The sequence below is a fragment of the Pipistrellus hanaki genome, assembly GCF_964339955.1.
Source record: "Pipistrellus hanaki genome assembly, chromosome: 11".
Lineage (NCBI taxonomy): Eukaryota > Metazoa > Chordata > Mammalia > Chiroptera > Vespertilionidae > Pipistrellus > Pipistrellus hanaki.
In genome coordinates this window covers 39,520,824-39,547,405 of record NC_140513.1, presented here as the reverse complement: position 1 = coordinate 39,547,405, position 26,582 = coordinate 39,520,824, and the positions used below count along the sequence as shown (strand labels likewise).

The 26,582-nt window shown below is 48.5% G+C and overlaps 1 protein-coding gene across 1 annotated transcript in view; it reads left to right on the top strand.

Annotated features, from left to right (window-relative positions):
- Positions 1 to 25,725, top strand: part of ENTREP1 (endosomal transmembrane epsin interactor 1) — a 52,926-nt gene extending 27,201 nt beyond the window's left edge. Inside the window, exons 3-11 of the mRNA XM_084899517.1 lie at positions 2,995 to 3,105; positions 6,382 to 6,510; positions 8,323 to 8,430; positions 8,554 to 8,687; positions 15,884 to 16,013; positions 16,188 to 16,266; positions 18,752 to 18,904; positions 21,450 to 21,742; positions 24,803 to 25,725. Of these exons, the coding sequence (XP_084755643.1) occupies positions 2,995 to 3,105; positions 6,382 to 6,510; positions 8,323 to 8,430; positions 8,554 to 8,687; positions 15,884 to 16,013; positions 16,188 to 16,266; positions 18,752 to 18,904; positions 21,450 to 21,742; positions 24,803 to 25,003 (1,338 nt within the window). The 3' untranslated portion in view covers positions 25,004 to 25,725. The remainder of the gene's footprint in view (positions 1 to 2,994; positions 3,106 to 6,381; positions 6,511 to 8,322; positions 8,431 to 8,553; positions 8,688 to 15,883; positions 16,014 to 16,187; positions 16,267 to 18,751; positions 18,905 to 21,449; positions 21,743 to 24,802) is intronic.
- The last annotated feature ends 857 nt before the right edge of the window (positions 25,726 to 26,582 follow it).

Here is a 26,582-nt window from a genome sequence, read left to right as displayed (position 1 = left end):
CCCGATTGCTTAGCTCATGAGAAAAGTCACTTTCCCCAAGAAATGAGGGGTGATGAGCCGAAAGGGAGCCCTGGGAGATGAAAGATGGGGGAGATGGGGGAGAGGAGTTGCAAGAGATCAGGGCGAAGAGCCCTGGTAGGACAGAATTCCTCTCTCTCTCTCTCTCTCTCTCTCTCTCTCTCTCTCTCTCTCTCTCCCCCCCCCCCTCTCTCTCACACACACACATACACACACACACACACACACACACACACACACACACACACACTCGTACGGAGACGGGAAGTAACCTCTGAGACCTGTACATTTTCACCAGAATTAATGACTCATTTTGAAACTGTTCTCCAACTGAAGATTTGTGTCTTACTTTGGTGGAGAGAGGAAGAAGCCTTTCCCATTGAAAAAATGATTGGAAATAAATGTTCCCATATTTTAAACACTTTAACTCCAGGACAGGCACAACCTGAGTAAATCCGACACTTAGCGTCTCTGAGAGGAAAGGGAGACAGCTGGTTCTGTGCGCAGCAGTGGGCCTGTGCTTGGCTTGCCGGCCAGAAGCAGTCTGAATGTTAGTGATACGCCTGCCAAGTTTCTGGGAGTAAGGTGTCACGGGAGTAAGTTCTCTTCGGATCTGAGGATTAAAGCCACACAGACAAACCAAGTCAGTGCCTGAGTGAGCTCCCAAACAGGTTCTAAGCAGCCAGAGTCTGGGCTTTTGAGTGACTGTGATTTATTATGTTTTGTGGTTTCCATGGTGCTGGGGGGTCAATCAGAAACATTCATTTTCGCTCAACTACTTCAGAAAAGCATGGTGTCCTGTCCTCACCCACCTCCCCAGTGTCATTGTGTTGTGTTCAGATAACTTTGCTCAGGATTCCACATCTTTGTTTATGGTTCAAGTTATTGCTCGAAGTATCCCACTGTCTATTCTCCTGTTGTTGGATATTTGACTTTTTATTTTTTTGGTCTAATATGAATAAAGGTGTTGTAAATAGCTTCTGTAAGTCCTTTTGTGGGCAGTTGCACTTATTTCTCTGGGTCTATTTCTAGGAGTGAAATTGCAGGTCATATTTGCACTTATTTCTCTGGGTCTATTTCTAGGAGTGAAATTGCAGGTCAATACCCAGTATCCCCTATTATTTTTTAAATCTTTACGGTTGAGAGTATTACCTTTTTCAGTTTTCCCTATTATTGACACAATGAATGAACTAAAGGTTCATGAGTCCCAATTAATGAGCCAATATTGGTACATCATTATCTACTAAAATGTATGCTCTCCAGGTTTTCTTAGCTTATACCTAATGTCCTTCCTCTGTCCAGGATCCCACTCAGGACACCTTGTTACATTCATTGTCATGTCTGAGAAAGTTTCTTAGACTTTCCTTGATTTCCATGTTCTCCACTGTTTTGAGGAGTCCTTGTCAGGCACTCGGTAGAATGTGCCTCAGTTGAGATTTTTGGCTGTTTTTCTCATGAACAGACAGAGGTTATCATGAATGCTGGGGAGGAAGACCACAGAGGTAGAACACCATTTTCATGGTATCATGTGAAGGGTGCATACCACCAACAGGACGTATTAGTGATGTTAACCTTGGTCACCTGGTCAATACTGTGTTTGTCAGGTTTCTCCCCTGGAAGTTACTTCTCCTTGATCCTTTTCAGCCCACATTTATGGTGTAGGGAGTTGAGAGTAGAGTATCCCCATCAATTATTTGGAATTCCTCTGCATGGGAGATTTATATTTAATTTCTAAGCAATTGAAATACAGTTTTCTAAAGCAGTGGTACGTTTTATACCCGGACAGGAGATGTCTGAGTGTCCGTGTGCTCCTCATTCTCACCAACACTTAACTGTTGTCCACCTTTTTTATTTTAACCATTCTTGTTGGTGTAAAGTGGTATCTCATTATAGTTTTAATTTGCATTTATGATCATTAATGATGTTGACACCTTTTCATGCGCTTATTGGCCAGTTTATCTTCTTTTGTTAAATACATATTCCAGCCTTTTGCCCAATTTTGTTTGTTTGTTTGTTTGTTTGTTTGTTTGTTTATTTGTTTTAGCTAATGGCAACATGCCTAGGGCAGGGAGGGGTAGGGGAAGGAGAAAGCATCTGCCCAATTTTTACTTTGGGTTTCTGTTTTGAGCTGAGGAGTAATGTGTATATTCTGGAAAAGGTTCTTTGTTCAACATAGGCATGATATATTTTCTCCCAGTCTGGGGCTTGCCTGTTGACTCTTTAAATGGAGTCATTTGATGAGCTGGACTTAAGATTTTAATGATGCAGTTTGGGGTCTAGCATTGGGTGATGGACTCTCACCCATTCTATATCTGCTGCTGCTAAGCCTTAGTCATGAAGATTAGTGGTGTGCTTTCTTTTCAAAGCCTCTGATGATGTGGTAGATACAGCAGTGGTTACTGGTGCCGCTTTGTCTGACCGCTGATTGGGAGAAGGGATTGAGGGGCAACAGAGCGAAATTCCAGTCTTATCAAGAGAGGCGAAGCCTGAGTCACACAGAACTGGGCAAGAGCTCATCTCTATTTTCACGTGTCTACTACAGTTTCTGGCTAATAATGGCTCTGAGCTTCTTGATTTCCCTAGGTTCCATTTATATTCTAGAATTCTCCATTTGTCTACTTATCATTGGTTCTGCAAACCTCAGGAAAAATAACAACGGCTCAAGGAGAACATCACTATTGCTTATTGCCTCGCACAGATAAAAGACAGGGGCAGAACTCCCTTATCTGAAAAGGGGAGCGGGGAGGAAATAGGGACATGACATTATTGAGAACATTTGAAAGGCACTGGCATTCCTGAGCATATTTTAAGCATTCTAAAAAGTAGGGGGAAGTTTTTAAAACTAAAACCATGGTCTGACTTCTAAAAAATAATGCTTCCTCTAGGAAGAGAAGGTGAGTTTGTTTTATTCAGATAAAACCCTCTCTGAATCTAGCTGCTATCTTTTTCTAACTGCCTATTTCCTTGCCATTTCAGGTCAACCTCTTCGTGCTGCTCTCCGTGGTGTGTGTCCTCTTAAACCTAGCCGGGTTCATCCTGGGCTGCCAAGGGGCCCAGTTTGTGTCCAGCGTGCCCAGGTGTGACTTGGTAAGCAGTCCCGAAACGCCACCGTGCACCGGGCTGACCCTGCCTGTCCAGCTCCCATTGGGTGCCGGTGTGTAGCTGGCAGCATGGATCCACCAGGCAGCTCCTAAAGTGAAACCTGACGTTGGTAAAAGGAAGCTGTCTGCTAATTATTTCACTCAGGCTGTCAGTTATTTTGTTCTAGGCAGGAGCCAGCCAGCAGGATCCCAAACCCCAGTAATTCAGTGCATCATTAGTTAACTGGTAGATTGGGTATTGACTGTCAGTATCTATCTGCTCTCATCTAAAGAGGAAAAATGGGTATTATCAGAATACAAGTCAGCAGGCCTCCACCTACAACCTTTGGAGGCCAAAGGTGTTTCAGATTTCAGAGTTTCCCCCAACTTTTAGAAGATAAATGTGATATATAGACTATTTATTCTGTAGTACCCTCGTGCAATCTGGGACAGCGGCTGTAAGAGAAACTTTCAAGGTTTCAGAATTGAGTATAAGAGGTTGTGGACCTGTACCATCTCTGAACTTTTCAAAAATATTTTTGTATAGTTATTTTTTTGTGGGTCTGGTTTTATTTCTCTTGAGTAAATACACAAACACACACACACACACACACACACACACACACACACTCACACAGGTTATGAAATAAATGTATGTCTAAGTTCTTAAAAAAACTTCCTAAATAAATACCTTTAATTTAAAATATATAGCAGTTCCTGTAATAAAGGGCTTCCGCTCACATTTCTCCAGTGACCCTCCTCCAGCAACAAGTGTCTGTCATTTTTTGCCAGTCTCCTGGGACTGAAGTGAGAGCTCCTTCTTACTTTAGTTGGCAGTTCCTTAGCTGCTAAAGATGCATCTCCACTCTTTAGGCAGTTCCCAGAAGATTCTGATGTGCAGCAAGGGTTGAGAACCACAGTGCTGGTTGATGGCGGGAGGAAGGAGTAGATCTAACAGCCAATGTCAAGGTTGAAGAATGGATGTTGTTCACTTAGGCTTGGGGAGAGGTAGGTAGGTAGGTTAAAGAAATTGAGGAGAAGCTAGTACGTTTTTTAGAAACCTTGGGCAGAGGAGAGGTGAAGGATCAGGACCAGGAGAACATGGCCGTCTAGAATCATTTTGCACAGAGCCTTCGGGTTTCTCCAGCTGGGCACAGTCATTGCTATTCATTATTATTTGCAGAATGATTAAACTTTCAAATAGTCTTGTTTAAAGGGATTAACCTTCATACATCTGGAAAATTTTGCCGTCCACACTAGCTCACCCCAAAGGTTTCTGTATATTTGAATGTCGGGCGTTGTGTGAATAATGCAGCCGTGTGTGTAGCCCATATAGGCCTGGCTTCTCTCTTAGCGGAATGCCTTGTATCAAGAATGGACTTGTGGGAAGGGAGGACTTTATAAAAATGACGTCTTACCTGAGGGAGGTATAATCCTTCGATAAGATCTTAAGAATTACAGAAGCACAAGAAATACTGTGTGGTGTTGGAAACAGTGAGCTGGGGTCCTGCGTGGGGAGGAGAGGGCCTTGTGTACGTGGGCAGAATGGAGACACGCACAGAATGTATCATCTCTGTTTGCTGCCTGTTTGTTACTACTAAACAGTGCTGCCTGCACTGAAACAGGAAGCTCCCAGATGGAGACTTTAAAGGAGGAAGACCTTTGAGAGTAATATTTCCCTGCAGAATTTAATTATGGGAGTGGGACCAAGAGACAGCCACTGATCCCAAGAGGAAAGGAAAGTTCCAACCCGCCTAGACCCAGCCTGGAGAAATCCTGTCTGAATAGCCACCGTGGTTTTCCCTTCGAAGGCAGGAATGTAGGATGCATCTTCAACATTGTGAGAATGGAAGAAGAATTCACATACAGACAGCTCAGTGCCTGTGTGTGTGTGTGTGTGTGGTGGGGTGTGGACTTGGGTGTGAGGACACTGCTGAGATCGTCTCTGTGGACAAACTAGGAAAGGAAAGAAACCAAATGGGAATGAATGGACAGATGATAGAGTCCATCAAGGTAACTTTGGCTGTAATTATTTGTATCACAGGCAGCATTTACGTTAAAACCCGGGCATCAGTGTTTGATATAATAATGCATCCCTTTCAATGTGGTTTCAGGACAAGGAATCCATGGAGTTTTGGAGGAGGCAAAACTAATCTGTGTAGAAAAAAATCAAACCCTTGGTTGCCTTTAGAAGGGTGTGGGTGGGGATTGATGGGGAAGGGGCGTACTCTCATGGTCATGCTGTCTGTGTTGATAGGGTTTGAGTTACACAGGTAAATGCATGGCTCAAAATTCCTCAAATGGTATGCCTAACATTTGTGTATGAAAATTTTGTGTGTATATAAATTTGCAAAAAAAGAAAAACTATAACCAAACTAAAATAAAAAGTGTAATCCAGTAGTAGAATTTTTCCTTTAGTTTACTAGTCAAAATTTTCCTAATTTTCAAAACTATCATGAAATTTATTACTGTGGCTAGAGAGTAAAAATCTTCATTCAATAAGAAACTTTTTTTTTCTGATCAGTGAAGTTATCACTTCAAATAATTAAAACATTGAAGATGTAAACTAAGAGATCTCTTTGAGTACACAGGGTTTAGGGCTGCTGTTCACCAAAATGTACCATCTGCTTGTTACAGGCACACGGTAAACTGAGCTTCCTTTCCCTCTTGGAGTTAGGTGGGGACAAATTAGGTAAAGTGTTGAGTGTCATCGCCAAGAGAAAGATTTATGCTAGGGTTACCAGATTTAGCAAATGAAAATACCGGACAGGACATTAATTAAATTTGTATGTAAAATAAACAGCTAATAGCTTATACTATAAACATGTCTCATGCAATATTTGGGACATACTTATACTAAAAAATGGTCTATTATTTTTTTCAGATTTAACTGGGTGTCTTCCAATTTTATCTGACAACCCTACTTTAAGTGCCAATGTGCAATTTATCTTGTGTTCTCCATTTCTCTGGCACAGCAATGATTAATCCTGAGATGGTAGATACTCTATCAACCTGGGTCTCTAAGTTAATTTGATGAGCAGAGCCCCCTGCTGACCTAAATGGACATGTGGCATGTTCAAGAAATAACCTTGTTTGGTTAAGCCACTGGAAATTGGGGGCTGGTTGTTAGCACAGCATACCAGAGCCTGTCCTGACTGATACAGACTCTGCCTGACCCGAAACCCTGCCTTATCTCATTCTGTAGGATTGGTGCTCCTTGATGTAGCCTGTGCATTTTTTTAAATTAATGATGAAATTATTATTCTGCCTTTTTCCCCTTAAGGTGGACTTAGGTGAAGGCAAGATTTGCTTCTGTTGTGAAGAATTTCAACCAGCCAAATGCACAGACAAAGAAAATGTCTTGAAGCTCTTCCCGGTTCAGCCTTGTAGCGCAGTGCACCTTCTACTTAAGGTATTCTGGATGAATTCCATATCCCAGCAATAAAAACACGATAGAGCCCCGAAAAAGCAAAGTTACTTGTCACTGCCCTCAAATAGTTGTGCTGCTGAAAGCAGATGTGAACAACCCCTCATGGATGACTCAGAGACTGGAACACAGAAAGAGTCACATATTATTGTGTGTCTCTTGCATTGTGTGTGGACGGCTTTCTTTGTGTTCAAGAATTATAAAATAGTAAAAAAAATGTAAAGGAGTTTACACACCCACACGTACACACACATGAGGTAGCTTTTAGCAAACCCTTTAAATTGCTTGCCCATTTGCCATTGTTCTGATGCTCCTAGCTAGGTGTGAGTCTTGTGGGCTGTTGAATGCTATTGTTCTGGGACACACACTTAGGAGAGATATTGGCCAGAAGACACAGGAGAAATTCAAGCACTTTACCTCTTGTTTAATAGGGAACAACTATAATAAGCAAAAGAGATTAAAACCAAATCATCCCAGTTGAAGACGAATACAAAATTAATCTTAATAAAGGTTATTAACCTAATAAGGGAATTGGATAAAAATGATGTCCTGCCCAAACCGGTTTGGCTCAGTGGTAGAGCGTCGGTCTGCGGACTGAAAGGTCCCAGGTTCAATTCCAGTCAGGGGCATGTACCTTGGTTGCGGGCACATCCCCAGTAGGGGGTGTGCAAGAGGCAGCTGGTCGATGTTTCTCTCTCATCGATGTTTCTAGCTCTCTATCTCTCTCCCTTCCTCTCTGTAAAAAATCAATTAAAAAAAAAAAAAATGATGTCCTGCCTTAAGGCCCATCAGCCCAGGGAGTGACAAGATTAGTTGGTGAGCTGGGAGGCACTAGCGTTTGGCTACCACTCATGGTTTTCCTTTCTTAGACCTTTGTTTGGAGTTTGTGTTGGGGGGAGGAGGAATCTCTGAGCAGAGGAAGAAGCTGCCAGCTCTCTGGATAATGCAGGATGTAAAAACGGCTTCTTTCTTTGGCTTCTGGAGTTTTGGTGGCTGAGTCACCCCCAAACTTCCCGAGCCAGGACTTAGCGTAGGGAAAGCCCCACTGAGGAGCCAGGACTGTGGCAACAAACACTTGGGATCGCCTTTGCTGCTATTCTGAGACGCGTGCTCGGAGGAGAGAAGCCCTATTTACACCCGGGCGGCCTGCCCCCTCCCTTGTCCTAGTTGTGTGCCCTGGGCAGCGCTGCCAGCAGCTCCTGAAATAGAAGCAGCGGCCACAGATGCAGCGGCAAGCTGTCCGGGGGCAAGGCTGTGGGAGGGGGAGGCTGGAAACTCCAACTTCAGAAGAGAAACTCACTGCTTTCCTGGAGGGAGTGTTTCCAGACAGGGTCCTGGTGCTTGCAGAGGGAAATCGTGTAGTATCTGGTCTTTCTGGGACAGGAAGCTTCTGAGATACATTTTAAAATTATTTTAATCATTGTGTGAATCATAATAATTACAGCATTAAAAAATCCTCACCCAAGGATATGTTCACTGATTTTAGAGAGAGAGAGAACATCAATTGGTTTCCTCTGTACCCATCCCTACTGGATAAAACCCGCAACCTAGGTATGTGCCCCGACTGGGAAATCGAACCCAGAACGTTCTGGGTGTAGGATGTTCCAACCCACTGGGCCACCTGGCTGGGCATCACCAGCATTTTGGGGGGCCTTTACCGTGTAATTTCTTTCCATGAATTTTCTAATGAGAATTCTCCTACAGGGACAGTGTTATTCGTTCTTTGTACACGTGCTTATATTGCACCTGGTCAGCTGCTTTCAAGGACTCAGTGGCGTCTCTGTTTCCTTGTCCTAGAAAGTCCTCTTTGCGCTGTGTGCCTTGAACGCCCTGACCACCACCGTCTGCTTGGTGGCCGCCGCCCTTCGCTACGTCCAGATCTTTGCGGCCAGGAGGTCCTGCAGTGTAAGTCCCTGCGAGGTGGCACCTCCGCTGTGGTTCTGCGGAACTTCCCTGGGCCGATTGCTTCTCTCCCTGAACCTCCTCTCGGGGTGCAGGCTGCTGACTAATGCGGTGTTGTTTCGTTAGGATGAATCCCAGATTTCCGCCGAGGAGGTGGAAGAGCAGGGACGCATCCCAGACCCCGATGACTTCGTGCCGCCGGTGCCTCCCCCCTCCTATTTCGCCACGTTTTACTCCTGCACGCCCCGGATGAACCGCAGGTCCGTCTCTAAGCCCCACCTCACCCAGCTCTCTGGGGGGTGCTCTTAGTTTTGAGGACTGGAGCTCTGGACTTTTCTCCTAAATCTGGACAGGCTGTGCTATTTGGGGAATTTAAAAATTTCTCTCTCTCTCCCTTTCCCTCTCCCTTTCTCCCTCTCCCTCTTTCCCCTTCTCCCTCTCTCCCTCTCTTCCCCTCTTTCTCTCTCTCCCTCTCCCCCTCTCCCCTTCTCTCTTTCTCCCTCTCTCTTTCTCCCTCCCCCCCCCCCCCCTCTCTGATAAACTGCATGAAACCAAAGAAAAGTCAGACCTTGACCTAAGGATATACTTTTTAAATTTCAATTAGCTTCCCAGGAAAACTGACACCCAGGGAGATAACGGCTGTAATTTGACATGATTGAGAGCTGCGTTGCCCTGGAAACGCGCTCAGTTAGGCCAAATTGATGTTCATTATAACACCATCAGCAGGTCCCCAAATCATGCAGTTCTTCCCAGCCATTAAAAAGTGATGAATTATTAATCAATTCTCTCTGGTCTAGAAAAAAAAATAGACACTAGGCTTACTGTCGTTTTCAAATTCTAGCTCCAAATTTGATTGTTTCCTTTTTCTTTTCATATATATATATATATATATATATATATATATATATATATTTAAATCCTCACCCCAGGATATTTTTCCATTGATTTTTAGATAATGGAAGAGAGAGGGAAAGTCAGAGAGAAATATCAATGTGAGAGAAACACGTTGGTTGCCTCTTGCACACAACCCGACTGAGGCCCAGGCTGGGGAGGAGCCTGCAACCCAGGTATGTGCCCTTGACCTGGGAAACTTTGGTCCACAGACCGACCCTGTTGTACCCACTGAGCCAAACCAGCTAGGGCTGATTATCTGTTTCTTAACTCTCAGGAATTATTATTTAAAGAATGAAATGCTGTAACCCTTCCTCTGATTGTTATCAGGTGCTAGAATTGTAACTCTCTAAGAAATGACTTTATTCATTCAACAAACATTTAATCCATTCTGTGGCTTACTAACTAATCACTGTGCTGAGTTATTGAGGTCCAAACTGAGTGAGACCCACCCCCTCTGCATACGGAGGAGCTCACAGCCCAGGCCCTGCCGAGTGCGTATGCTTAGGACCCAGGAAGTGGCGCTCAGAGGAGAGGATTTACATGCCCGAGGAGGACCCTGCCCTGGTGGGCCGCAGGGAGCTTGAAGAGTCAGCGGGTCAGGGTTGGCGTCCTGGACAAGGTGATTTTAAGCTGAACTTAGAGGATAAACAAAATATATTTGAGCTTCCAAAGAGAAGCTCTGAATTCTACAGAAAGATGAGTATCTTTAGCTTGATAGTCAGAGGCCCAGGAATTTTTAATTTTTAATCTCTGAGGTACAGGTGGAAGGTTGTCACATTTGGTGCCAGGCATGGTTTTTGAAAATCCATTTTCTAGTGCTTGAGGCAGCCAAACATGACCCTGGAACAGGCCGCCAGGGGGAGCTAACTCCAGATGCTGTTCATGCTCTCTTCCTGTGTTAGAGTTACCCTAAACACCCCCTCCACACACACACACACACACACACACACGCACACACACACACACACACACACGCCCCCGCACACCCCCGCCTGGCCACCCACCTAGGTGGAGGTAGAGATGACCACTGAACCAGAGCAGGAAGCTGCTGGCGGGTCGGATGGGCTGGGGTGGCTCCAGGAACTGAACCCTTGAAGCTTCAAGGGTTAAGACAGCCTCCTTAGTCTCTTAGGAAATGAGCCCAGAATTATAGGGGCCATAGAGACAGCCACAAAACCCGAATTCTTTGTGCACGTTAGGTCACATTTGCTAAAACCTGAGTCCAATCTCAGGTTGCTTGCAGAGGGCTCATGGGAGGGTAAGCTGCCTGGCGTTTCATGGTGCGGGCGAGAAAAGCCCTCTTCAGAAGATTTCCGTGGCCCTTGAGGCTGTGGGTGAGCACTGGGTTGACCCAAGAAGAGGCCACAGACAGATTTAGTTTCCTGTAGCAGCAGAAAGGGGAGAGTGACTCATGTGGGCTTGGGTTTGGAGGTGTGCCTGTGGGGCAGCCCCGCTCCTCCCCTCCCCTCCCTTCCCCTCCCTTCTCCTCCCTTTCTTTCTGTCCTCCCCCCTGCTCCTCCACAGTCACGGTGAGCAGGGTGGGCATTGCCACTCTTGGAGGAGGGTATACATGCATCTCTGGATCTGTCCCTTTGAGTCCCGAGACAGCCCCCGGCCAAACGTAGGTTGGAAAAAGACAGGCACACTTCACATCAAGGGCATTGCTATTCAGAACTTTCTGGAAGGAACGTAGGGGGAGGAGGTTCAAGCAAAACAGGCTGGTGAGGAAGAAGACGCTCCTGGGCCTGAACCATGTACCTGGAGCCTAGAGCACATCTCCACGGGCAGACGCTCCCATTTCCGAAATCCCGCCATCTCAGCGGTCAGCCCACTTCCTTTTTTTTTTTTTAAATGGCTAAATTTATTCACCTCTCTATACATATGCTCTCCGAGATATTTTTAAGTTTGATCAACTTTGCTAGATTCTCAGTATAAATCAACTTTGTAGATGCTAGATGTTTAACCCCAATTGGTAACCTTTCTTGTAAGCAGGCAGGCAAAATATTGATGAATGTTATTTAAAAATTTCCATGACCAGTTGTGTTAAGTGTTTTCACACAATCGAGGCTCCCCATTTCCTGTTAGGTGTTGTGACCTCTCCGAAGAGGCTTATTTATTTAACTTCTATAAATACAACATGCATTGGTGTCTCCTTGAGAAAGGGCTTCTCAGGTTACTGTCATAAACAGAGGCCCCACTGCAGTCCCGGCTGCCGTCCAAGCGCCGGCCATCTACCTAGTGAATCGATGTGCCGCCCGGGAGGGGGCTGGGCCCCAGCGCCACTACCCGGGGGAGTCCCCGTTCTCAGAAACGGGCTGGAGCTAGGGGTCAGAAAGGAGACTCTAAACTACAGGCTGTCCCCCAAAAATGTGTACTCATTTGCAGCGATGGCTCAGTTTTGAAAAAGAGATGTAGTTTAACACTGACTTTATAATTACTCAAAGTGCACATATATGTTTTTGTGACACCCTGTATTTTGTGAACATGGACCTGGATGTCACCTGCTGGAGAACATTAAAGAAGTGGGGGAGAGACAGGTGGGTGGACCTGGGCATTTCTTAAAAGCGAAGACAAAGCCCACCTATTTGTTTTCTTTAAAATAAAACATATATATATATATATATATATATATATATATATATATATATATATATATATGTTTTTATTGACTTCAGAGAGAGGAAGGGAGAGGGAGAGAGAGAGAAACATCAATGATGAAAATCATCGATTGGCTGCCTCCTGTACACCCCCTACTGGGCATTGAATCTGCAACCCGGGTATGTGGCCTGATGGGGAATCGAACGGTGACTTCCTGGTTCATAGGTTGACACGTAACCACTGTGCTACACCAGCTGGGCCATTCGCTTAACGAGATTCCAAACCCACCCTCAGGCTGACCCAGGGCTCGGCTGCTGGGCAGGTACCCTTGCCTGGCTCCCCGCTCCACCGTGTGCCCAGGAAAAGGCGCACGCAGCTTGCCCCGGGCACAGAGGACGGTCAGGCTTTGGTCAAGGGCATATCAGTTGCTGTGTCCCCCTCGGATGAGTTCTCGAGGCCTGTTGGTAGGATCATGTTCTGCACGCTCTGCTTGGGTTCCCTGTTCACCTTCAGGGCTCAGGAGCACGAAGCAGAGAAGGTTTCCTGGAGACTCTGGGATGAACTTGGAAGAGCCCAGGCTCCGGAGGCTCCTAAAGGGGTGACCCTGGGTGGCTCCTCTGCCATTTCCGAGCTCCAGTCTCTTCCTCTGCCTGCGTGGTCATGGGCCGCTGAGATGCTTGTAACAAGAACGTGGCCATGAAAAAGCTTCCAGAAGTGAGAAGCTTCCATTGCGCTCTATCCCTGTTAGTCGCTCTGTTTAGAATGTTTTTGGCATGTCCCTTGTTCTTAAGGAACATTTAGCCCTTCATTTTGCCTCTGCCTTATCAGGCAGCAGTTTTCTAAAGACACTCATTCTTAGTGAAAATCTGATCATCTTTCCCAGATATAACAGGGTTTCCTTTCAGCCACCAGGCACCGGTTCCTTTGGCGGAGTCCTCAGTCCCGCTGTGCACTGGATCGCGGGTGTGTGTGTGTGTGTGTGTGGGTGGGTGGGTGGGCACTGACAGCCTGCAGCTGCCTCGTGCCCCTCCCCCAAATAGAGCAGAACACCCCCCCTCTACTCCCCGCCCCCCATTAGAGCAGAACTCTCCCCCCCTCTATACTCCCCGCCCCCCCCCCCCGCCCCCCCATTAGAGCAGAACTCCCAGAGGGAAGGCCGGGGCCAGCCATGGTTGGAAACCTCTCCCAGTGAAAGCCAGGAAGGATCAGGAAGAAACCTGTCAGGAGAGAGCAGACCCGTTCCCCCCACACAGATCCTAGTTACCCACAGAGGGAAATGGGAATCAATGCGGAAAAGCCGCCTGCGAGGAAGGGGACTTTCCTTCTGCATCCGCTGTAGCAGCATCTCCCATCGAAACGAGGCTTTCCTGGCCCTTTTCATCACAACCAGAGAGGCCATTCCTGCTTTCGTTTTTGTCAGTTTAGATAAAGTACGCCCCTTCTTCTCTGTCAGTTTTCTTCTTGTAGAAATTTCTGTAATTTAGGGTCTAAAATGGAAGCCCTTTCTTCTCTGTGAATGTCTATAGTGGTAGCCACTGGGCTGGGAATATAAAACAAGGACCACCAGCGCTGACAGACAGACAGGCAGACAGACAGGGCTTCACTTTCCAGGCGGGGGCCCAGCAGTGAGGACACGTGCAGAGCTGGCTGAGGGGAGACGTTTGTAAGGACTAGAAGACAGCTCATGAGGTTGGGGTTAGGGCGTGAGGAGAGGACAGGAGGGGGTGCCCGGGTCCGTGGAGTAAACAGGTCACCATGTGCATCGGTCCGGAGAGCATCTGCAGTCAGGCCCTGCTTGGCGTTTGTAGCTGTCGAACAGCTTCAGCTGCGTTGGAGCGTTGGGAAGGAATTGTGGCAGGTCCTGCTTGGAGGGAGAATCTGATCTCCCTTTCTTGGTAACTTTCCCAGGAACCTCTCCCCCACCCACAATGCCCCTCGGAGAGACCCTCCAGGCTGGTGCCTCTCTTTAGACACAGCATGTGCTACATACTGAGCTGCACTATCCATGCAATCGGGTGTCAAGCAGGGATGGCAGTCTTCCTTCCGAACAAAGATCAAGGGGAAAAGGGGAGAGATTTCTGCTTTATTTTATTTTATTTTATTTTAATTTTTATTTAGGTTGCAGAAGTCTCATTCTTCTACATCCCAGGATTCCAGAAGTTTAACTGTTAGGGATAAAGGACATTACATCTTTTTCAACTTCTTTTCCTCTACCCGTTGCATTTTTGAAAATGGGCTCCAGGTGTGACCTCCAGAGAGCACCTTTCCCGGCAGCAGTGCCGCGCTCATGGCTCCAGAGCCGGTCTTCTCCTTCGTCTCCTCAGCGTGTGTCCGTGTTTGCATTTCAAGAACAGACGTTAAACTTTGCTGTTACCTATTTTTTTTTTCATCCTCCAAAACTCCATGGGTTGAATATAGGTTTTTGGGGTCTTCTGTGTGTTTTTAAAAAGTGAGGTACAATGAAATTGGATACAATTTCAGGTGTGAGACATAGTGATTTGCCATTTATATATATGGCAAATGATCTCCACAATAGGTTTGGTTAGCTGATGCATCCTTGAGAATTTTTAAGACCTACTGTCTTAGCAACTTTCAAATACAATTCAGTACTATTAACTATAATCGCCATGCTGTACATTACATCCCCAGGACTTATTTTATAACTGGGAGTTTCATTCAAAGGTACAAACTTCTGCTCGGCTGGCATGGCTCAGTGATTGAGCGTTGACTTATGAACCAAGAAGTCAAGGTTTGATTCCCAGTCAGGGAACAGGCCTGGGTTGCGGGCTTGATCCCCAGTGTGGGGCGTGCAGGAGGCAGCCAACCAATGATTCTCTCTCATCATTGATGTTTCTCTCTCTCTTTCTCTCTTCCTCTTTGAAATCAACTTAGAGATATTTTTTAAAAGGTACAAAATTCCACATATTTTTAACTATTATTTAATTTGATAATTTTTTTCTTTTTAATATTTTCCCCATCATTCTTTATCCCCTCTTCCACCTCTACCCATTACCCCTGCCCTCACCACAGTGTTGTCCATGTCCCGAGTTCTCTCTTTTTATTATTTTCTGCTCAATCCTCTCTCCCTTCCGCCCGCCACTGCCAACAAGAGCTGTCTGCCTGTTCTCTGTCTATGAGTCTGCCTCTATTTTGCTTGGTAGCTAAGTTTTTTAAGTGTTATTTTAAAATGTAGGTTCTTTGTTACGTAGGGGTGTGTGTGTGTGTGTGTGTGTGTGTGTGTGTGTGATGTTCTGTGCACACTGGCAGGAAAGCTTGTGGGGTGTTTGCGTTTGTTTTCTGCTGTCAAAGATCCCTCACCCACAGGACACTATGCACAGTGCCCAGCATGCAGCAGGCGCCCCATCAGTGCTTGGTGCACGGCCACCTTCAGGAGGGGGCGCTCTGCTCCCTCCGCTGTGTGCTGCTTTGTCTCTGAGCTCTGATGTGGTGTGCTTTATTTTAAAAATGTGTCCTTTCAAATATATTTAACAAGTCATGAGTGTCTCCCACGAATCAGACATTAGGGAAACCCAGGTAAGAATGGTGCCGTGTCAGAAATAATTGAGTTTCTCCGTGTTTCTAATTTTGTCTTTAATTGAGGTGACATTAACCAGTTGGAAATGTACAATTCAGTGGCACTTAGTACATTCACATGCAACCATCACCTCCATCTAGTTCTAAAGCTTTTTATTTTTCACCTCCAAGGAGTTCTATATCCATCCATCGACCACTCCCCACTCCGTTCTCCCCCCAGCCCCTGGCCACCGCTCATCTGCTTTCTGTCTCAGGGATTGCTGTTTGCTTTTTGCCTCGTGGGTTTTAAAGGAGCAATGGTATCGCACACGATGCATTGCTGCTTGCCTAAGGGGTAAGCATCCAGGGGCGAAGGCCAGCGTGCGGGAGCCGCCGGGTCAGCTGGCCTGTGTGCAGAACGTGCTTCCTGATGCCAACATGCTTTTCCCAGGATGGTCGGTCCTGACGTGATCCCGCTGCCGCACATATATGGAGCAAGAATCAAAGGCGTGGAGGTGTTCTGTCCCCTGGACCCCCCGCCTCCGTACGAAGCCGTGGTGAACGAGACGGACCGGGAGCAGGTACTGTCCATGCAGGTTCGCTTTGGCGTGTTGACGGCAAGTAGGAAAAGCCGCATTGGGTACAGAGAGCAATTGAAGATCTTTTGCTCGGCAGATTCTTTTTAAGCTCCCTGGGCCCAGATGATGCTTGAGCTGAGTATCAACCAATATTCCTCTCTTTTTCCTGTGATGCAGACGTCTTCATTCCAAATATCAGAGGGATCAGAGGCCGCCACCAGCCCGTTGGAACCGATCGGCGTGCCAGTGACTCAAGGTAATGCACACACGGTCACTGCCCACACCCGTGAGGCAGTAAGTTAAAACATGATAAAATAATGATCTCTCTGGTATTTGTTGGAGGTCAGATATTCTTGGAGATATGGCCTTTGCAAGTGGGGGATAACATTGACTGGAAATACAGATATCCCTAGAATCTGTTAGGAGTTGTCAGACTATTCTCAGGGACCTGTGAAATACATTAGAGTTTAATTTGGCATTCCTGTGTTTTCCAACCTAAGACTTTTATTTTCTTCTGTTAAAATGAGATGTTTTGAAGAGAAAAGGAGCGTTTCATTTCTTGCCAGGGCGATTTGCTGTGAGATCATGCTCAGGTCATGCTGCCGTCATAGGCAGAGATTTTTGATCCCCAGTCCTCCATTAAGTAGTAGTCGGTTTGTATTTATCTTTGTAATTTAAGGGGACATTGCTGCAGCTTTCTCTCTTTGGGGGGGGGGGGGGGGGGGTTTAAGTGTCCCAGAAAATTGTCCACCAGGACAAAATTGCACACGGTGATAAATAATGGATCAGCTTTTAGCTCTTATAGACAGAGGTGGTTTTTCAGCAGTGCCATTTGGAGTTGGGTTTCTGACCTGTTCACCTTCTGTCTCATGTTTCCTGAGTATGTTTGTAATTCATCCATTTCTTGTTTCTCTTTAAAAATCTTTATTGTTGAAAGTATTACATATGTCCCCCGCATTTCCTTCATTGACCTCTTCTAGCTCACCCTTGCCCCCTGCCCCAGGCATTTACCTCCCTGTTGTCTGTGTCCAAGGGTTATGATATATGCATACAACTTCTTTGGTTGATCTCTTCCCATCCACCTCCGTCTTCCCTCTGAGATCCCACAGTCTGTTCCATGGTTCTATTTCTCTGGATCTATTTTGTACTTCAATTTATTTTGTTCATTAGATTCCACCTATTATTGAGACCATGTGATTCTTGTCTTCCTCTGACTGGCTTATTTCGCTTAGCATAGTACTCTCCAGGTCCCTCCATGCTGTCTCAGAGAGTAAGAGGCCCTTCTATTTTACTGTTGCATAGTGTTCCATGGTGTAAATATACCACAGCTTTTTTATCCACTCATGTACTAATGGGTCCTTGGACTGTTTCCAGATCTTAGCTATTGTAAATTGTGCTGCTATGCATATAGAGGTGCATACATTCTTTCTGATTGGTATTTTGGGTTTCTTAGGATATATTCCTAGAAGTAGGATCATGGGTTCAAATGGCAGTTCCATATTTAATTTTTTGAGGAAACTCCATACTGTTCTCCACAGTGGCTGCCCCAGTCTGCATTCCCACCAGCAGTGCATGAGGATTCCTTTTTCTCCGCATCCTCATCGACTTGTCCTTTGTTGATTTGTTGATGGTAGCCATTCTGACAGGTGTGAGGTGATATCTCATTGTCGTTTTAATTTGTGTTTCGCTGATGATCAGTGACTTTTAGCGTGTTTTCATATGTTTCTTGGCCATCTGTATGTCCCCTTTGGAGAAGTGTCTATTTAGGTCCTTTGCCCATTTTTTAATTAGATTGCTGTCTTCCTTGTGTTAAGTTGTATGAGTTCCTTATACATACAACCCTTATCAGATCTATCATTGTCAAATATGTTCCCCCATTATTTCACTTCTTAAAAATGTTCCCCAGCCGAAACCGGTTTGGCTCAGTGGATAGAGCGTTGGTCTGCGGACTGAAAAGTCCCACGTTCGATTCCGGTCAGGGGCATGTACATTGGGTTGCGGGCACACCCCCGGTAGGGGGTGTGCAAGAGGCAGCTGGTCGATGTTTCTCTCTAATCGATGTTTCTAGCTCTCTATCCCTCTCTCCTCCTCTCTGTAAAAACTCAATAAAATATATTATATAAAAAAAAAATGTTCCCCAGCCCCAGCTTAGGCTCACAAATAATGTGATTTTTATTTCCCCGAGCAGAAGTCACCCAATTCCAGAGTGGTTTCACTGATGCATTTAGTGGCTACTGGCTCTTTAACTTGGCTCAACAGAAGTTCCATGGCCCACCCTGCAGATAGCCCTCTGCCTGCACTTGGTCTGCAGCCCACAGGGCAGCCCCTCACCTGTGCAGGCATTATTTTCCACCAACAAGCCCGTCCCGAACGGTATGAGAGGGCTCGGAGCTCTCCCATGCCAAGGCGATCGTGCGGTAATGCACACCCTCTCTCTCACCGGGATGTGTCACCGGAGAAGATACTGAGCCCCTTTAGGAAAAGCTGACACTCTGGCATGGCTTCACTGTTTGGAGGTGAAGGTTCTGTTTGTCTGAGGCCTGGCATGGGGGCTCGGAGAGGCAGCGTTTCCCACAGTGCCGGGAAGCAAACTTCTCGGGCCGGCCGCCTAAGCAAATGTTGTTAACCGTGTGGCTCTTGCCCCAGCAGGTTTGGGCTCACAGGTGTTTCCTGTCCAAATTTCTGAGGGCTGCAGCTGGAAAAATAATTTTTGTTTCTCTTTTAAAAAAAAAAATACTTAGGTGGGAACATTCCTAGCACACCTGGAGAAGAAGGCGCATCCACTTCCGTTGCCAACACAGACCCGCCATGTCCCGGGAGGAGCCCGAGTGCCCACCAGCCCACGATGAGAAGGTCAAAGAGCGACCCTGTGTTCCATCCTTCCGCAGAGCGAGGTGAGGCTGCCCCCCAGGCTCCCGCAGAGCCCGTGCTTACCTCCAGGGGCCACGTGCAGGCAGGTGGCTCCGGCCACCCTGGGCCCTGCAGTTCAAGAGATGCCTTGAGAAAGTAAGATATTTTACAAGCACATTAGGATACGTCTGCCCCCATCTTTTAAGCTGGTGGGGTGTTTTTATTTTATTTTATATTTTTAATATATTTTATTGATTTTTTTTACAGAGAGGAAGAGAGAGGGATAGAGAGTTAGAAACATCGATGAGAGAATCATCCATCAGCTGCCTCTTGCACACCCCCTACTGGGGATGTGCCCACAACCAAGATACATGCCCTTGACTGGAATCGAACCTGGGACCTTTCAGTCTGCAGTCCAATGCTCTATCCACTGAGCCAAACCGGTTTCAGCTATTTTATTTTTTTAAAAAATATATTTTTATTGATTTCAGAGAGGAAGGGAGATGGGGAGAGAGATGGAAATATCAATGATGAGAATCATTGATCCATGACCTCCTGCATGGCCCCTACTGGGGATCGAGCTCAAAATCGGGGCATGTGCCCTGACTGGGAATGGAACCCTGACCTCCTGGTTCCTAAGTTGATGCTCAACCACTGAGCCACACTGGCGGGCAAGGGTGTTTTTCTTTTTAAATCATTGTCATCAAAAGCATTTGGTTGCAGACGACACTGTGGTAGGTACTACACGAAGGAAATAACGCCAGCCTCTCTCTGATCTCTGCGTACTCGCGATCATGTGGGAATACGTATTCTCTCTCAGGAGAAGTCAGAGGGAGGTCTTATTTGCATTCCCTTTTCTGTAATTTAATGTTAGTTATCTTTTTGCTGAGTACGAATGACTGTATTATTTAAATCCCACCTTGTTTTAAGAACTTTGGATTAGAGTGAAACACTTCATCCCCTCCCTCTCTGTTTTGAGTCTGTTTGTGTCCAGATATTATTTGAATATATGAATGCCTGAACATCTCCAAATATGTCTTCAGTGTAGAAAATTGTAAAATAAATAAATAAATAAATAAAGGGACGAAAGGAAGAAAATGAAAAACTGTAATCCTGTGCGCACCGGCTCTTCTCGGTGACCTGTTCTCACCAGTGCCTTCGCTTTCCTGCTCTCACCTTGCCTTCTCCGGGCCTGGACCGCCCCTTCATCCCACTCCTGTCCCTCTGACGGCCTGTGCTGTGGGCCCCAGTCTCCACTGACTGTGTGGGAACCAGAAAGCACTCCTCTCCTCTCCTCTCACCAAGAGGCCCGCCACCGCCCCGCCCTCCCCCACGCTCCTGAGTGCCGCTGCCACCCCAACAGGCGGGCAGCTGGCCCTTCGCTCCTAGGCCCCACTTCACTGCCATCGCTGCCCTCCCGGGCAAGCTGAGGACTCGAGCTGGTCACCCGCCGGCTTCAACGGGAACATTGCTGTCTGCGCAGCTCAGAGAGGTCTTTCCAGAATCCCTTCCCATGCTGCAGCGCTGCCGGGCGAGGAGGACCTGTGTTTACCTGTTGCCTTCAGGGGGCTGGTGTGGTCCCGGTCCTCACACCTGAGTGTCCGTAGGGAGTGCTCCTGGGAGGTCCCGGTTCCGTGACATGCCTGTGACGGCCCAGGAGGACCGCTCTCTGTTCACTACCGTTTGCAGATCCTCGTGCCTGCGTTCTCCAGAGGACGAGGGTGCTCCCCGCCCTCCACCTGCTCTCCCACCCTCTGCTTCCTTTCCTCACTGACTCTCAGATCCTGCTTAGCAGGCCTTTGCAGACTGGAACCTCCAGGGCCGCGTGCACCGAAGGCTGCTGGCCGGCTTCTGAGCACGCGGGAGCCAGGCCTGCATCCCCCTTCACCCGCCTGAGGTGCCACTGTGCCCTGCACCCTTCCTTCTCGCTGAAGCAGGTAGTTGTGGAAGTGAGAGCCTGCGGTGGGTTTTCCAGGCCCACTGCTGACATCTGGAACGACCTGGTTTTCCTGCACTTATAGCTCTCTTTCTGTAACCGTGAGCCGTAAAGTGCTGCCCTCAGCCCCGGTGCGAGCACTGATACCGTGTCCGTGCAGTGCCCTGGCGGATGGTTAGGACAAAGGTACAGTCCCCGTGCACAGAGCCTTCCCCTCATCCCACGAGTCTTGTCTCCCCTCAGCCCCTGCCTCTCAGCGGCTCCTTCATCCTGCCCCTTGAACGTTCCTCCATCAGCCAGCCACGCTTTGTCCGCTTGCCCACCCATCCCAGACATCGGCCATCACCCCATGACCCCGCTGCTCCGCTGTGGTGTGTACTCGGGGTGCCCATCTCGATCGCCTGTCTTTACCGCGGGGGCAGTGTTTCCCGTGGCACAATGAAACGGGTCGGGGACACATCCTGTTGGAACGACATCAGGAAATAAGCTCATGTCATAGCTGTTGGTTTTGTGTGTGTGTGTGTTTTCTTTTTTTCTTTTGCAAAATGAAAAGCAAGACGCGCATGGCTGTTGGCATCCATCATGTGCTTTCCGCGCCGAGTCCAGCGGCCCGTGCTGTCTCCCAACGGGCCCCTGTGTTTGTCTGCCCACAGCTGCTCCCGTGCTCAGCTGCGAAGCCGCCACCCAGACGGAGGGGAGGCCGGAGCTGGCCGCGGTGACCCTGCGGAGGGGCGTGCAGCCCAGGGCGGCCAGGTGTAGGCCGCAGTCCCTGATCGACTACAAGTCCTACATGGACACCAAGCTGCTGGTGGCCCAGTTCCTGGAGCAGTCCTCCTGCGCCATGGCGCCCGACATCCACGAGCTCGTGGAGAACATCAAGTCGGTCCTGAAGTCCGACGAGGAGCACATGGAGGAGGCCATCACGAGTGCCAGCTTCCTGGAGCAGGTAGTTTTAACGCTGTGATCCGGTCTGAGTCACATCACTTGTTTCCACAGCAGCCTAAACGGCCTCTCCGAGTTCCCGCCCCAGGCACCGCAAGTTCACGGTCGCTGTGTCAGGGGCAATGTGGTCCGGAGGTGGTGGATTGGGGGTAGGGTGAGTGGAGAGGAAGCCGGAGCACTTTCTTTTCAGGCGGGGTGACTCTCCCCAGCCTTCTTGGCCCCAAGGAAGAGGAACCGTTTTTCTGGGATTGGGCGCCTGGAAAAAGCCAAGGCTGCAGCTTGGGGCCAAAAGCAGGGGGCGTGGGCAGTGGGGGGCACATGCAGCAGTTGGCTCCCTGTGTTGAAAGTGTCCCTAAATGCGGCATGTTTTCTCAGCCCATTGACCATGACGGACATGCCTGAATTTTAATACGGGCAAGATTCTGAGAGCCGTTCCCATTCCTGTGAAAGGTTTGGCAAGATACCCAAGCTGATAGGACCGAATGGAACACACACCCTTCTTTCCAGAGGTTAAAACCTACAAGGCAATCCCCCGAGGGGAAGCCACAGGGAGAAGATACAGGTGGGCGTGTGCACCATCCTCTTCGGTGTCAGGGCTCTCACGAGGCAGCCCTGCACCTTTGTTCCTGAAGGAGGGGCCTTGCCTTCTGATGAGAACTGGGGCTGGGCCACATCTTCCATTACCCACCTCCTTTTAAAAGCGGTCACCTTGGGGGCGTTTTCTGCACTGCTCCCGGTACATGGGGTGGCGGCGAAGGCAGCCCTGTTACCTGGCTGCGTGCATCCAGTGCCAGCAGATACTTCCTGGTCACAGAGCTCAGGTCATTACCAGCACCAGGATCCCGGGTAAAATTCCAAGGCAGTTTGTCCCAGTCCCCTTCTCACTGTCCTTTCTGTTCCCCTATTCTACTTCCTGGTCGCTTCTAACAGAAGCCACAGGCAAAGTCTCTGCAGTCCCTTAGGAGCACAGGAGCAATTTGATTCCTCGCAGGAAGAGGTGCATGAGCCAGGGACCCTCTTGTCTGCTTTCTGAAAGAGTGGTTGGCCTGTGGCCCTGGGTCAGGCTCTAGGCAGTATCCCACGTTGGGGAGACATTTCCGTCCCGGAGTCCCTGCCTCCTTTCCTCTGTGCGGCTTCAGTGGCCCACTAAGCAGGAGCAAGCATTTGGATCCCTGGAAGGCTGCCGAGCTCTGATGAGGCAAGAGCCAGAGCATCCGCCACGCAGGTGGTCTGGACCTTCCGCACAGGCTTGCTCTCTGGGACATCACTGAGGGGGGAAGGACAGCAGGTGCTGTCGCCACAACATTCACTGGGCCTGGGTCAAAGTTCAGGCGCTGGGGCTATTGGAGTAGACCTGGGCCATCTACTGGAGCCGTCCCAGCTTTTGCACATTTTCACTTTCTCTACGTTATTAGAATGCATTTTTAGATCCACTGTAAGTTTCACCAATTCAAAACCACTTCTCCTAACTTACACGTAACAATAGTTATGATTGTTGGAATTTTCTTCTTTCTCAGGAAACAAGGAAAGGCCTTAAATACAGAATCATAGAATGTTAGCAAATCTGATAACTCTTTGGGGGGTTAACTTTTTAATGACCTTAAAGTCTCACAATGGGCCCTGGCCGGATGGCTCGGTTGGAGCGCTGTCCTGTGCACCAGAAGGCTGTGGGTTTGATTCCCAGTTAGGGCATATAACTAGGTTGTGGGTTCAATCCCTGTATGGAAGGCAACCAATCGATGTTCTCTCTCACCTGTCTCTCTCGAAATTAGTTTTAAAAATCTTGTCCTTGGCTAAGAGTAAAAAACAGTTCTGAAAGGTACAAACTAAACAAAATGTCATCCCAATGATTGTTCTATGTCAACAGGGGTCCTCAAACTTTTTAAAGTGGGGGCCAGATCACGGTCCCTCAGAGAGCTGGAGGGCCGGACTATATGAACTACTAATTCCTACTGTAACACCTCGGCTGCGCTCACTGCCCAAAAAACCTGGCGGGCAGGATCAGACTCCTCTGCGGGCCGCATGTGGCCCACGGGCCGTAGTTTGAAGACCCCTGTCTATGACATGGATGGTAACAAAGCACCGGCTTCTCCCAGGGCACTGACAGTATTGTGGGTCATAGACGGACTGTGCAGTGTCACAGACTTTTCATGTACTGGACAGCTCTCCCCTCATCCATCCCAGTTGGGTGAGGAATTTATCATGTTTTTGTCATTTTTACAAAATAGTCATATTATGATGTCAAAAGTAGAAACGTTCTTGAGAGTTTTTACAAATAAACTGGATTGGTTGTTATGCTGTTTATTGAGGGGCTATTTTTGATCAGTTAGAAGCATCATTGGTTTTGGTTGACATTTTGTAAGCTCATCACCTGGCTGCAAGGCCAAATCATAGTCACCAAATGTGTGAGTCCCTTAGTGTCGCCTGGGTTCTTGTTGCAAGTGCAGATGCTTGAGCCGCACTCCTCACTCACGTGTGCAGGGAGCTGGGAACCCACGTCTCTGACAGGCCCCCGCCCCTTCCTGTGATGTGCAGGCCCCCGGGAGGCCACAGCGAAATTGGGGAAAGTGATGACCAGTGTTCATTATAAAGCAGTGGTCGGCAAACTCATTAGTCAACAGAGCCAAATATCAACAGTACAATGATTGAAGTTTCTTTGGAGAGTCAATGTTTTAAACTTCTTCTAAAGCCATTTCTTCAAAATGGACTGGCCCAAGCCCTGGTATTTTGTGGAAGAGCCACACTCAAGGGGCCAAAGAGCCGCATGTGGCTCGAGAGCCGCAGTTTGCCGACCCCGGGTATAAAGCAAGACATTGCAATAGCTGAGTCAGCGAAGTGAGGCAGGGCTACCTTTGAAACCATAGGACATCTGGGGAATGTGCTAGAAACTTTAGGGAAGAGGCACTATGGTAAGCCTCTCTGGAATTCCACATGGGTTCCACTTTGGGAGAACGCCCTCTTTTCTTTCTCAAGGCAACTAAACGTCACATGGACGGACGTAGGAGGCAGACCCAGGGCCTCTGGTGAAGTGTAACCTCTCCCCACCCTCTTCCTTCTCCCAAAGATCATGGCCCCCCTGCAGCCCAGCCCGCTCCGGGCCCAGCTGCCGCCCTCGCGGAGACAGCCCGGCGTGCTGCACCTGCGGAGCTGCGGGGACCTGAGCACTTTCGTGGCGGCCGGGAGGCCCCGAGTGGAGCGGAGGCCGCGGCGGGCGGCCGAGCGGCCACACAGCCTCATCGGCGTCATTCGCGAGACCGTCCTGTGAACCTCGGGAGCAGGAAGGAAGGAGGGATCCCCTCCTCACCGTGCAGCGTCCAGGGTGGGGGTTGGGGTCCCCCCTCTGGGAACTGCTCTAAAAGGGGGGCCCTTCAGAGGACACCCGTCCTCGCTCTATGGCGGCTCACCTGGCTGCTGGCCGAGGGTTCTTCAGGCCTATTGGGGGTTGGGTGCATCAGATTGGAGGCTGTGAAGGTAGCAACCCTCCCCCCCCTGCCGGCCCCGCCCTGGAGTAGGTTAATGAGTCCTCGCCCACACACCACCTGGTGGCTCTCTTGCTCGTCCAGCCCTGTCCCTGGGGGCAGGTCTGCTGGGCTGCTGTCGATAGACTCTGCGGCCACACACTGCTCCGTGAGAGAGGAATCGGCACGCACCCACTGGGGATCGCCTGCAACCCAGCCATGTGCCCTGACCGGGAAGCGAACCGTGACCTCCTGGTTCCTAGGCCGACGCTCAACCACGGAGCCACGCCAGCCGGGCTGGCATGAAGCACGGATGATCAGCCCCCATGCTCCCATCATCAAGTCCCTGCGTAGATCGCCCTGCAGTCACTCCCCTTAGGAAAAACAGGGAACTTTTTCAGTGACAAATCGTAATGACAGACATTTAGGGGGGGGTATTCCTAAATGTTGATTCCATTCATTCATGCTTGCAGAACTAGAGATGGCTAAGGCAGAACTGAGAATAAAACGTTTACTTTGGACCTCTGGACTCGGTGTACCACGTTTGTGTGTGCGGACGGGGCCACACCCAACCTTACGGAGATGCTGGGGCAGTGGTGGTCAGGATTGGGCAGGCCACCAGGCCAGTTTTGTCTCCAACGCACCTGATCCCCATTCATGACAACATGTCCTTTATGCATTCAGCGGGCGCCTGGCAGAACGGCTTCATGGCATTGCCTTGTGGTGGGACTGAGGGCAATAAATCAGTAAAGTGATTACAGATCGGGCATTAGTGCTAAGAAGGAAAGAGGCAGTTGGAGAAGGCGTCTTTGCAGAAATGGCATTTAAACTGGACTTGACTATGAGGAGCAGGGAAGGGTGTTCCAGGCAGAGGGAACAGCCCAAGCAAAGGCCTCCGGCACTAGCGGCTGCTGTGGAAGCAGCCCTGAGTGAGGGGAGAGGTAGGAGGAGCTCAGGCTGGGCTTTATGCTAACATGAGGTTCCATGGGAGAGCTTTCAAAGGAGTAACAGATTTAATTTACATCTCAAGAGATCACCAGGCATAGCGGAGGCCAGTTTAGGTCAGGATATGGGGTCCAGGAGGTGAGGAGTTGGACAAGGATGCCTGTGCTCCCAGTCCTGTGCTGGGGGTTTTACAGTCTCATTTCACCCTCACAACAGCCTGAGCGGGGAGCTGTGAGTGTCCCCATTTCACAGACGAAAACAAGGCTCAGTAACTTGCCCAAGGTCCCTTAGGTCTGTGGTAGTAATGCCTTTCATAGCCAGAAGCCCATCTCCAGAAACCGCTCTGATTTTCAGCCTCCCAAATAGTAGCTGTTTGCCATTTCTTGTGTCTCTGAGAAGTAGTTGCTAAGACTTCGCGCTTGGCTCATGGAAGCAGAGACT